Source organism: Eimeria tenella, genomic scaffold (genome assembly GCF_000499545.2).
Source record: "Eimeria tenella Houghton genomic scaffold, Eth_scaff51, whole genome shotgun sequence".
Lineage (NCBI taxonomy): Eukaryota > Apicomplexa > Conoidasida > Eucoccidiorida > Eimeriidae > Eimeria > Eimeria tenella.
In genome coordinates, this window is record NW_013545649.1 from 29,489 (window position 1) to 41,179 (window position 11,691).

The window sequence follows — 11,691 nt, forward strand, 5'->3', positions numbered from 1 at the left end:
TACGAACTCACTCTATCTTCTGCTGCAGCTCAAATCGCCAACCAATCGACGCAAGTAAATTCTGCAATAGAACACATCTGTATTTCGTCTCACAAACGCTTTTAGGGATAGCTTTTTCCAAGTGATCCCCTTTATTGAGTTCTTGAACGCATTAGCAACCAAATGAGGTGCCTGCGCGCTGTCCACAGCATAAAGGGAAACAACCTCTATCTGCGAGCTGCAATGTTCTTTATTTCCTCTCTGCAATGTGTTACACACTTGTATACACTTCTTGTCAAGGGTGAGGTCTTTTGCAATACGCGAGTAAAATATATGCGCGGCCGTCTACTCCGCTTAGTACTTTCAGACAAAGATTCAGAATCAGACTTTACTTTTCCAAAGTCCAAATAAGAACATTACCTAAAAGGATGTCCAGGCATCAGAACCTTGGCCCATGTTGACCCTGGTTTGAAATGCCCTGCCGGTGTCAGTATTTTCAGAAGTTCTCATAGTGCGTGATGAGACTGTGAGATGCTGCGTATTGCGAGAAAATGGGGTGCACTCATCTAAACCGCCAAATGCAGTGTCTGTGTTTTCGCCACTCAAAGATAGCACCGCAAAACGAATAATTTTGCTATTAGCAAGTTAGTTATTCGTAGGTCTAGAATAATTCATTTCCGTTCTGTGGTCTGTCGAGTGGCTGCGATGACGTTCTATAAGAGTGCACAACACACACAAAAGGTGGGGTTAGTTCGTGAATGTCTCATGATCATTCGTAGCAACCCCACAGCAACATTACCATTGGACACTGGAGAAATGAACCCATTTACGTGCAAGACTTTTCAGTAGCTATGTGAAATATTTGGTTCCACCATGCACTGTAGCTTGCTTGGTGCATGAAGAGAGCACCTGCTGGTGAATTTAGTTTTCTAGAGTCAAACTGTCAGCAAGCGGCAAATGCTTACGGACTTGTTTGTAGCATAAGCACACAGAAACTACCGACCACCTGTGACAACATTGACTAACGCCTAAGGATCAGGCATGATTTTCCTCGATCAGAGCTGCGGCCATCTAAGCTGCTGACACACTGTATGCTCCAGAAAAGTTCAGCCGGAGCACTGGTTTAGAAATCAACACATCTAGCATGCAGCAAATATAAGCTGTCTATAACTATTTAGAGACTTCTTTGTTTCTGCTTCGCTGCACCATATGCCGGCTATCCAGTACTGTCTTGCTCCACCCTAGACAGAACTGCCGAAAATATTCCATGAGCTCTAAAACAAGCTGTTTCGAGAAGCAACCAAGCTTCTGGTGTGTGCACTAATTTCTAGGCAGTAAATAATGTGTCTCACAGTGTGTCTTCGAAATTATGTAGAGCAAGCGAATACAAGTAAAGACATGTCTCGCGACCGAGAATTCAACTTTTCGCACGCATGGGCTGTTGCCCAGTCGAGCCCATTTTTTCTCCAAAGATAGGCGAAGTTATTCCAGCGCGAGTAAAAGTGAATTACTGTATTCTACTAATGCAGCGCAATTGAATATTCGCGCAGGTCCTTTCCTCTTACGCAGTTCTCACTAGTGCAGGTTTTTCCGGGGTTTCTGTCAATTCTACTAGATCAACCTATAAAGTGTCCAATTGTTAATCATTTTGGGTCTTTAACACCACCGTAAAGTTTTTCTAGTCGAAACCTGCCTGAGTTTCAGAAAACAGATGCGTCATTATTGGCAAACAGGAGTACTTGTGCACTCTTGCCCGTTGACCTATGGTCCAGCTCATGGGTAACGGAGGGCTGGGCTCGCTGCTTGCTTCTGTCATTTAAACGACCAGTGCAAAGCATTGAGAAGTTCAAGCATCAATGAATTTGGTATACGTTGCTCTCACCATTAGGTACACGCGGGGAAAGTGAAAGCCATTGTCCAGCCGTCAAGGTCACAGTGCTGTCTTAGGTAGCAGGAGGCCAAGCCGCCACTGCAAAGACGATAAAGTTGAATGTTTCCACCTATCTACACAGAATACATAAGCTCAAGTCAGCTGCTGATATTGACTATCACGTTGGTGGCATGCTAAGTTCCTTGTGTGACTGAATTTTTCATGAATGCGCCTCCTGCGCATGAACACTTGTGCTACTGAGTAATCTTAAACTGGAAGCTCACTAACCAGCAGAGAATTAATATGCCTGAAATAATAATGCTAATTTTGTAATATTGCACCAAGAGACAAATTTGTTAACTGTGGAATGAGGTCACTGTTCGCTGTCGAAAGCTGATGTGATCGATGAAAGCACCGGGTCTAGATCGTGCAACGAAAACTTGTCGGCGCGTTATCTGCAGGCACTTTGAAAACTTTAGACAGTATAAATTTGCACTTTTTTGCACTGCCTTTCATATGAAAATGTTTGACATGTCGTTGGCCCTCGGTATTTTCTTTTTGGCCGCTGGAGTGACGGGAGCTCAGAGCGCATTGAACTCCCGTGGCGAAGCGACAGTCGCTTCTGAAGAATCTGTGCTTACAGTGAAAGATGTATCAGTTGCCGACTCTTATGCACAACCTTCGCTTGGAGCGGCTCGTCGTCAAATTACAGCCAGATTCCTAGTCATCGCAGCAGCTGCGGCAATGGCGCTGATTTACACAATCATTTCTTGCTTCAGTTCCATCAACAAACGCGGAACCAAAGCTGGCATGGGTCTTATGCTGAGAAGGCTGGCGGAGGAAGGTGCTGACCAGTGCTCTGTAGGTCATCTGCGAGTTGTTCATGATGACTCCCGTTCAAGGTTTGATCGTTAGTACTGCGTAGCAAATCTGCTAGGACGAGAGTGCGGTGGCAGCTGTTCTGCAGGTGCAAATACCAACGTTTTGCTGACCAAGGCCCAGCAGATGTGCTCAGCATCGCTAGTGCGAGCTTAGAACCATTTCAAAGACATATCATCAGTGCAGGGTGCCGCAAGATATGGACGCTGTAGACGGTCATTGTTTGATCTCGGGGCTGGCGGCAAATGTATTCGGACGGCGTTTGCATATCTTGCCTTTGTCGCATTAATATCAACAGGGTCATACGCGGCAAATCCTAATGACGTGGTAGAGCGCCAACCAAAGGGTTGCCTCTTATATTGATAAGCGTCTTCGGCGCACATACATCGGCGCAACGTCATTGTTGAGCACTGGCATGTTTAGTATATATTTAGGTCCGTTCAAAGCCACTGGTTTGCTGGTGCACTGGCGAACACTCAGGTCCCAGACTGTTATCGCCTGATCTGCGTTCTGAAACGAATTGAATGCGCCATGCAGGAGGCTTCTGGAGCTTTTTTCTAGAAGAATCAGCTGGAGGGCACCTCATATTTCAGACGATGATATGGTGTGGATTCCACATGTGGTACCGCTTTTTGATCAGGGAATACATTTCATGTACTTTTGCTGCGACAAACGCCTCCCAGCTTAAATTCGTTTGGATCGCAACTGTGGTGCTACTGTTGTTCCGATGCTGTTGCAGTGAATGAACAGGCGATATGTGGGAAGATGTGCTACGTGTTGCGTACTTGGCTTCAATGCGTGCCGCTGGCGCTAATGAGCGAGGTTGCTGGCTGCAGTTTACCTATGGAGCCATGAAGTTGCCGCCGCTTTTTTCGTATTCGGCAACACACTGATGCCACATCCGAGTCTTGTCTAGTCATTAGCGTAACTTTTTTGGGGCAAAGCGAAGATAGCGATTGAGCACCGCCACACATGGCAGACAGTGACGCTGCGCAGTGTTGACGCTGTAAAGTTGTGGTTTCAGCAGCAAGTGCGTCTGGCGCATATCTCAGTCACGCGCTGGTGGCTAGGGTGAGACGCGTGCATACAGCGATGTGACGATAACGTTGCGGACGAGCTTGGGTGGGCGTTGCAGGACGTTGTCTCGCCAGTGGTGTCGTTCGAGCACTGTATGGGCGGAGTATGTTTGGCGGCAGAGGCGTGTTTGCTTGGATATTCGTGAGGGCATTTGGGCGAGTCTGAGGTGTGGAATGGAGTTGGAGTGCACGGAGTGGCTTTGTGGGGCAAAAGCACGGTCCGAGTTGGACACCGTCACAGATGGCAGACAGTGACGTTGCGCAGCGTTGACGCTGTAAAGTTGTGGTTTTACCAGCAAGTGTGTTTGGCGCATAGCTCAGTCACGCGCTGCTGGGTAGGGTAGGATCGCGTTGCGGAGGAGCTTGGGTGGGCGTTGCAGGACGTTGTCTCGCCAGTGGTGTCGTTCGAGCACAGTCCGACTTGGACACCGTCACAGATGGCAGACAGTGACGTTGCGCAGCGTTGACGCTGTAGAGTTGCGGTTTTAGCAGCAAGTGTGTTTGGCGCATAGCTCAGTCACGCGCTGCTGGGCAGGGTAGGATCGCGTTGCGGAGGAGCTTGGGTGGGCGTTGCAGGACGTTGTCTCGCCAGTGGTGTCGTTCGAGCACTGTATGGAAGGAGTATATGTGGCGGCAGAGGCGTGTTTGCTTGGATATTCGTGAGGGCATTTGGGCGAGTCTGAGGTGTGGAATGGAGTTGGAGTGCACGGAGTGGCTTTGTGGGGCAAGAGCACAGTCGGAGTTGGACACCGTCACAGATGGCAGACAGTGACGTTGCGCAGCGTTGACGCTGTAGAGTTGCGGTTTTAGCAGCAAGTGTGTTTGGCGCATAGCTCAGTCACGCGCTGCTGGGTAGGGTAGGATCGCGTTGCGGAGGAGCTTGGGTGGGCGTTGCAGGACGTTGTCTCGCCAGTGGTGTCGTTCGAGCACAGTCCGACTTGGACACCGTCACAGATGGCAGAAAGTGACGTTGCGCAGCGTTGACGCTGTAGAGTTGCGGTTTTAGCAGCAAGTGTGTTTGGCGCATAGCTCAGTCACGCGCTGCTGGGTAGGGTAGGATCGCGTTGCGGAGGAGCTTGGGTGGGCGTCGCAGGACGTTGTCTCGCCAGTGGTGTCGTTTGAGCACTGTATGGAAGGAGTATATGTGGCGGCAGAGGCGTGTTTGCTTGGATATTCGTGAGGGCATTTGGGCGAGTCTGAGGTGTGGAATGGTGTTGGAGTGAATGGAGTGGCCTTTGTTGGGCAGAAGCACAATCCGAGTTGGACACCGTCACAGATGTCAGACAGTGACGTTGCGCAGCGTTGACGCTGTAAAGTTGCGGTTTTAGCAGCAAGTGTGTTTGGCGCATAGCTCAGTCACGCGCTGCTGGGTAGGGTAGGATCGCGTTGCGGAGGAGCTTGGGTGGGCGTTGCAGGACGTTGTCTCGCCAGTGGTGTCGTTCGAGCACTGTATGGAAGGAGTATATGTGGCGGCAGAGGCGTGTTTGCTTGGATATTCGTGAGGGCATTTGGGCGAGTCTGAGGTGTGGAATGGAGTTGGAGTGAATGGAGTGGCCTTTGTTGGGCAGAAGCACAATCCGAGTTGGACACCGTCACAGATGGCAGACAGTGACGTTGCGCAGCGTTGACGCTGTAGAGTTGCGGTTTTAGCAGCAAGTGTGTTTGGCGCATAGCTCAGTCACGCGCTGCTGCGTAGGGTAGGATCGCGTTGCGGAGGAGCTTGGGTGGGCGTTGCAGGACGTTGTCTCGCCTGTGGTGTCGTTCGAGCACTGTATGGAAGGAGTATATGTGGCGGCAGAGGCGTGTTTGCTTGGATATTCGTGAGGGCATTTGGGCGAGTCTGAGGTGTGGAATGGAGTTGGAGTGCACGGAGTGGCTTTGTGGGGCAAAAGCACAGTCGGAGTTGGACACCGTCACAGATGGCAGACAGTGACGTTGCGCAGCGTTGACGCTGTAAAGTTGCGGTTTTAGCAGCAAGTGTGTTTGGCGCATAGCTCAGTCACGCGCTGCTGGGTAGGGTAGGATCGCGTTGCGGAGGAGCTTGGGTGGGCGTTGCAGGACGTTGTCTCTCCAGTGGTGTCGATAGAGCACTGTATGGAAGGAGTATATGTGGCGGCAGAGGCGTGTTTGCTTGGATATTCGTGAGGGCATTTGGGCGAGTCTGAGGTGTGGAATGGAGTTGGAGTGCACGGAGTGGCTTTGTGGGGCAAAAGCACAGTCGGAGTTGGACACCGTCACAGATGGCAGACAGTGACGTTGCGCAGTGTTGACGCTGTAGAGTTGCGGTTTTAGCAGCAAGTGTGTTTGGCGCATAGCTCAGTCACGCGCTGCTGGGTAGGGTAGGATCGCGTTGCGGAGGAGCTTGGGTGGGCGTTGCAGGACGTTGTCTCGCCAGTGGTGTCGTTCGAGCACAGTCCGACTTGGACACCGTCACAGATGGCAGACAGTGACGTTGCGCAGCGTTGACGCTGTAGAGTTGCGGTTTTAGCAGCAAGTGTGTTTGGCGCATAGCTCAGTCACGCGCTGCTGGGCAGGGTAGGATCGCGTTGCGGAGGAGCTTGGGTGGGCGTTGCAGGACGTTGTCTCGCCAGTGGTGTCGTTCGAGCACTGTATGGAAGGAGTATATGTGGCGGCAGAGGCGTGTTTGCTTGGATATTCGTGAGGGCATTTGGGCGAGTCTGAGGTGTGGAATGGAGTTGGAGTGCACGGAGTGGCTTTGTGGGGCAAGAGCACAGTCGGAGTTGGACACCGTCACAGATGGCAGACAGTGACGTTGCGCAGTGTGGACGCTGTAGAGTTGCGGCTTTAGCAGCAAGTGTGTTTGGCGCATAGCTCAGTCACGCGCTGCTGGGTAGGGTAGGATCGCGTTGCGGAGGAGCTTGGGTGGGCGTTGCAGGACGTTGTCTCGCCAGTGGTGTCGTTCGAGCACTGTATGGGCGGAGTATGTTTGGCGGCAGAGGCGTGTTTGCTTGGATATTCGTGAGGGCATTTGGGCGAGTCTGAGGTGTGGAATGGAGTTGGAGTGCACGGAGTGGCTTTGTGGGGCAAGAGCACAGTCGGAGTTGGACACCGTCACAGATGGCAGACAGTGACGTTGCGCAGTGTTGACGCTGTAGAGTTGCGGTTTTAGCAGCAAGTGTGTTTGGCGCATAGCTCAGTCACGCGCTGCTGGGTAGGGTAGGATCGCGTTGCGGAGGAGCTTGGGTGGGCGTTGCAGGACGTTGTCTCGCCAGTGGTGTCGTTCGAGCACAGTCCGACTTGGACACCGTCACAGATGTCAGACAGAGACGTTGCGCAGCGTTGACGCTGTAAAGATGCGGTTTTAGCAGCAAGTGTGTTTGGCGCATAGCTCAGTCACGCGCTGCTGGGTAGGGTAGGATCGCGTTGCGGAGGAGCTTGGGTGGGCGTTGCAGGACGTTGTCTCGCCAGTGGTGTCGTTTGAGCACTGTATGGAAGGAGTATATGTGGCGGCAGAGGCGTGTTTGCTTGGATATTCGTGAGGGCATTTGGGCGAGTCTGAGGTGTGGAATGGTGTTGGAGTGAATGGAGTGGCCTTTGTTGGGCAGAAGCACAATCCGAGTTGGACACCGTCACAGATGGCAGACAGTGACGTTGCGCAGCGTTGACGCTGTAAAGTTGCGGTTTTAGCAGCAAGTGTGTTTGGCGCATAGCTCAGTCACGCGCTGCTGGGTAGGGTAGGATCGCGTTGCGGAGGAGCTTGGGTGGGCGTTGCAGGACGTTGTCTCGCCAGTGGTGTCGTTCGAGCACTGTATGGAAGGAGTATATGTGGCGGCAGAGGCGTGTTTGCTTGGATTTTCGTGAGGGCATTTGGGCGAGTCTGAGGTGTGGAATGGAGTTGGAGGGAATGGAGTGGTTTTGTGGGGCAAAAGCAGAATCCAGATTGGTCAAAGTCACAGATGGCAGACGGTGACGTTGCGTAGCGTTGACTCTGTAAGTTGGTTTTTCAGCATCAAGTGCGTTTGGCTTTTATCTTAACGTTCGGAATGGAGTTGGAGTGAACGGAGGGGTGTTAATCATTTGTTGACAGTTCTTTCCAATTAACCTCGTCAAGTTTGCCACCAGTTCGAAGAACGTTATGTGGTTTCATTTGGTAAAGCGCGTGTACGTGTCAGGTTGCTCTGTAACGCAGACTGCATCGGGTAGTTCCTGCGGGCAAGAAGTGAGTGGGGCCAACGGCCAAAGAAAACTTACACACACACACACACACACACACACACACGCACAATGAATTCCTCTTCAGTTCTCGGCCGTGGACACTATATAGCGCTACAGCTTTTGTCAACACATGGACGACAATGTGCGCAATTGCGTATTACTGCAGGCGCCGAGAGTACTCTATTTTCTGTTGGCACACCGCACACCTGATATGGACGGCTACGTGCGGCATTTCATGGGGCTGCCGTTGTAGGCAGAAATAGGCAATAGAAAATATTTTATTGTCTATACTAGCTGGTTTAGATTTGCCCGTGAACTTCTTGTTTGACGGAGTGGAGCTTTTAGCCTCTGTTGCAGACGATACTAGTCTTTGGACTCTTTGCGTGTGAAGGCCGTAGGTGTACAGCATCTTTACGTCGCTGGCATAGATTAGGGCGTTGTAAGTGTATTCAACGATCATGCTTACTTGTGTTTATGCAGGCATGATTGCTGTCGTAGAATGCTTCAGAAAAACCGGAAGAAAGGCTTGCTGCTTTTAGCATGTAGCCGCAGACTGGTCAAACACCATTGTGAATTTCAGTAGTTTGGTGGCCACATTAATGTCTGGATTTCGTGTGCCACCTACGTAAGCACGTACCTCTTGAGCACTGGTTTCTTAAGGTCCCCGATGGTAGGGAATTCCCTACCATCGGGGACTTGCTTTTACATCGCTTTTGACTATGCCTTTGCACAGTTCGTTGTTCATTTAAGGAGAACGGTTAATGCGTTCAACGACACCTAACACAACAACAACCGAGTAGAGTGGAGTAGAATGGAAGCATTCGTAGTGACTTCAGTACAGTGTAAAAACATATATTACGGTTAAAAGGAATCTGGGGCGCAGAGGGTCAAACTTCTGTTGAGCTGTGCCGGGAGCACCTCCCTAGGACTGCGGGCATCTTTTGTACAAAATATATGGACTACCGCCTACGAGGGCAGGTGCATACGGTCGGGACAATCAGCAATTTCTCATCACAGCTTAGCATGATCCCTACTATTTCCCAATTCCAGTGGCACTGCGTGCAGTCCTTCAGAAGGTCTGCGATCATACTTATCTGTTCTGAAATGGAGGTTATGTGAACATTCTCTGCTTAGTTTCGTGTGTATGCTGTGTTGCTGGTACTGAGTTCGGGCCAGGCTGGCTCACACAGCCAGCCACATGGGAGTGTCCCGGGTTTTAGGCTTCACGATTAATGATGCTATTCCCACGACTCAGTGGTACGGTATCTTACGGTTTAGGTGGGCTTTAGGTTGGCACAATGCAATGCCAGTTTCCTTGTCGGGAGCTTGCACAGCTGGTGCGTCACGCAACGGGTGTCTTCAAAAGCTAAACTGTTTGGAGCACTGAATTATTGAATGGTCAAATATGGCGAAAGGCTCAAGTGCATGGTAAAATCAGTAGTGTGTACAACAAGCCAATCATTCAGGAACTTTTTGTTTATTTGTCCCTTCATGTTGTGTTCCATGAAACGGGAACATTGTGCGTCTGAGTTTGAGTCCACATTGGGAGTGTGGATTGCCTCTATTTCTAGTGTGCGCATTGCTTTCAAGTGAAGGACGTCGGTTAACCAGTGGCTTTGGACCCAACGTGCACGCCCCAGGGTGTACGTGTGGAGAAACACTGCGCGGCTTCTCCACTCTAGAGAACAATAAACTGTTTTCGAACAATTTTGCAGGAACACTGCGTACTGGTTTCGGCTCTGAGAACGGAGGCCCACTGGTAGCTGATATTTGCTCTGTACATTGCCTTTTAAGATTCCAAAATCCATTCAGAGCAGATGCTGACTTGTTGAACTTTTTTAATAGCTGGTGCGAGTCGCAATAAGCCTCTTTGCGAACGTTGTAGCTGCTAACATATCTGTGCAGGCTTGATGAAGCAAATCGCTGTCACGCCAGGACATATGGATCTACAATGCATAATCGTGAAGCGCGGATGGAATAGAGTGTGGCAAATACGTAAAAGGTATCTCAGAATTGCGTGGTGTCCAAATAAAGCAGTTGTGGCTTTGACTCAAGATTTCCCGCACCCAACATCTTCATCTACAAAGGAAATGGCCTCACAAGCAGTGCACTTTATTTATTTTTCTGTAATCCCGTTTGTTCAAATTTTCAGTTTAAATTGCGTTCGTTTTGTATTTGCGTTGAACACTTTGGGTTGAAGGCAGTACGTGGGCGCACAACTGTAAGGCAACATCCTTGGAGGGCGCTGCCTGGTGGAGTTAATCGGTGCACAGCGACCAGGCTTTGCTGACGCGTAAATATTTTGCAGTGCACGTTTCCTAATAAGGCATAACATAGATAAAAACAGGCAAAAGCTAGAGTGCTTGCTATCAGCGTTATGTGCTATCTCTGTATCTGGAATGGTTTAAATAGGCCATTGCTTCATTAGAGCTCTGGACAGGACAGCATATCTCGAAAGTTCTTGAAAATTCGTCGAACGCCTCTGTTTGGCGCAAGAAGAAGAGCGGCCTGGGCTGCAGGCTGCTGGCATGAAGATGCCTTGGTGACTATATGCGATAGGACTGTATTGTCTCATATGCTGTGATTTCGAGGAATTCACACAGCACGCCTAGCAACAGTTACGAACGGACATGACGGTACTCCCTTTTCTGTGCCCACTCTCTGACCACACAACACAGCTAGTAGGTTGCGCTTAGCATCCAGTCCATGGCTGGCCTGAAGTGAGTGTGAAGGCGTTTGGCTGGCTGGTGTCCGAAGCTCACGGTGATCCACCCTCAAGATGCAAGCCCCAACGCGCGTAGCGCAAGCTTCATCGAGGCCTCAAGGTGTAATAACTTAGCGCTTTTAGATGCTTAAAGTGCACACAACTAGAAAAACACAATGCACACAGACGGCAAACTGTGCCGACTTGCGGGCTCTATTCACTTCGTCTCCTAGGACAGCGACGCCTCGCCATGTGAGGGGCGACATTGCCGTTAAAACCAGCGCGAATTGTGACGTTTTGGCTGCTTCGTCATTGTCTTGGTTTTGCTGGGTCGAAGGGCGTATGTGACATGGCAATCTCAAGCTTTTTGGCTTCACTAATTTATTCTGCGTTATTGCTTTACTGCGTCTGTCTTCTGTGCGGCCCTTTGCTTGGAAGGCGGAGCATCATTTGCGGCTAGCTCTGTATTCCCGGATACACCCTTAGAACAAGGGCAGACTGAAATTAAATCAGGTCAGCTGGCGGCGATTGATGCTTTACAAGCGTTTCCAAATGAGCCGAACAGCAAGTGTAGCATCGGCACCTTCACAAGCACGCGTAGGCGCAGGGATTTCCACTCATGTGAACGCTTTGTCCGGCGCACCAAACACACAAGTTTTGAAGGTAGGTTCTGTAAAAGCACAAATTTGAAATGGTGGCAAGATTTCATACGTAGACGTCTGCACGCTTGTTCATGCGGGCAACTTCACAGGATGTACGTTACACCGAAAACTGCTGTGGTATTCAGTGCAGCAAAGTTGGGAGACGCTGACAAGCAGGGGCGGAAAGTGGACGAACATTACTGCTCTTTACATTTATTGCAATTAACAGGTGTGTCGGACAACTTGCGTTTTGTGTGAAGATGAAATTACTCAGTGCGCCCATTGAAGTAATTGCTGCCACGAAAGAGTGTTTTCATAGCACGACGAGAGGCAGCCGGCAGCTTCACTAAATTTTATCATGAGCAT

General features: G+C 50.2%; 1 protein-coding gene across 1 annotated transcript; it reads left to right on the forward strand.

Annotated features, from left to right (window-relative positions):
- Positions 1-2,371: 2,371 nt before the first annotated feature.
- Positions 2,372-4,293, forward strand: ETH_00028140 (uncharacterized protein; the record flags this gene model as incomplete). Its single annotated transcript, XM_013380302.1, has 3 exons — positions 2,372-2,710; positions 3,864-3,946; positions 4,185-4,293. 3 exons carry the CDS (start codon positions 2,372-2,374, stop codon positions 4,291-4,293), a joined length of 531 nt encoding a protein of 176 aa, XP_013235756.1.
- Positions 4,294-11,691: the final 7,398 nt, after the last annotated feature.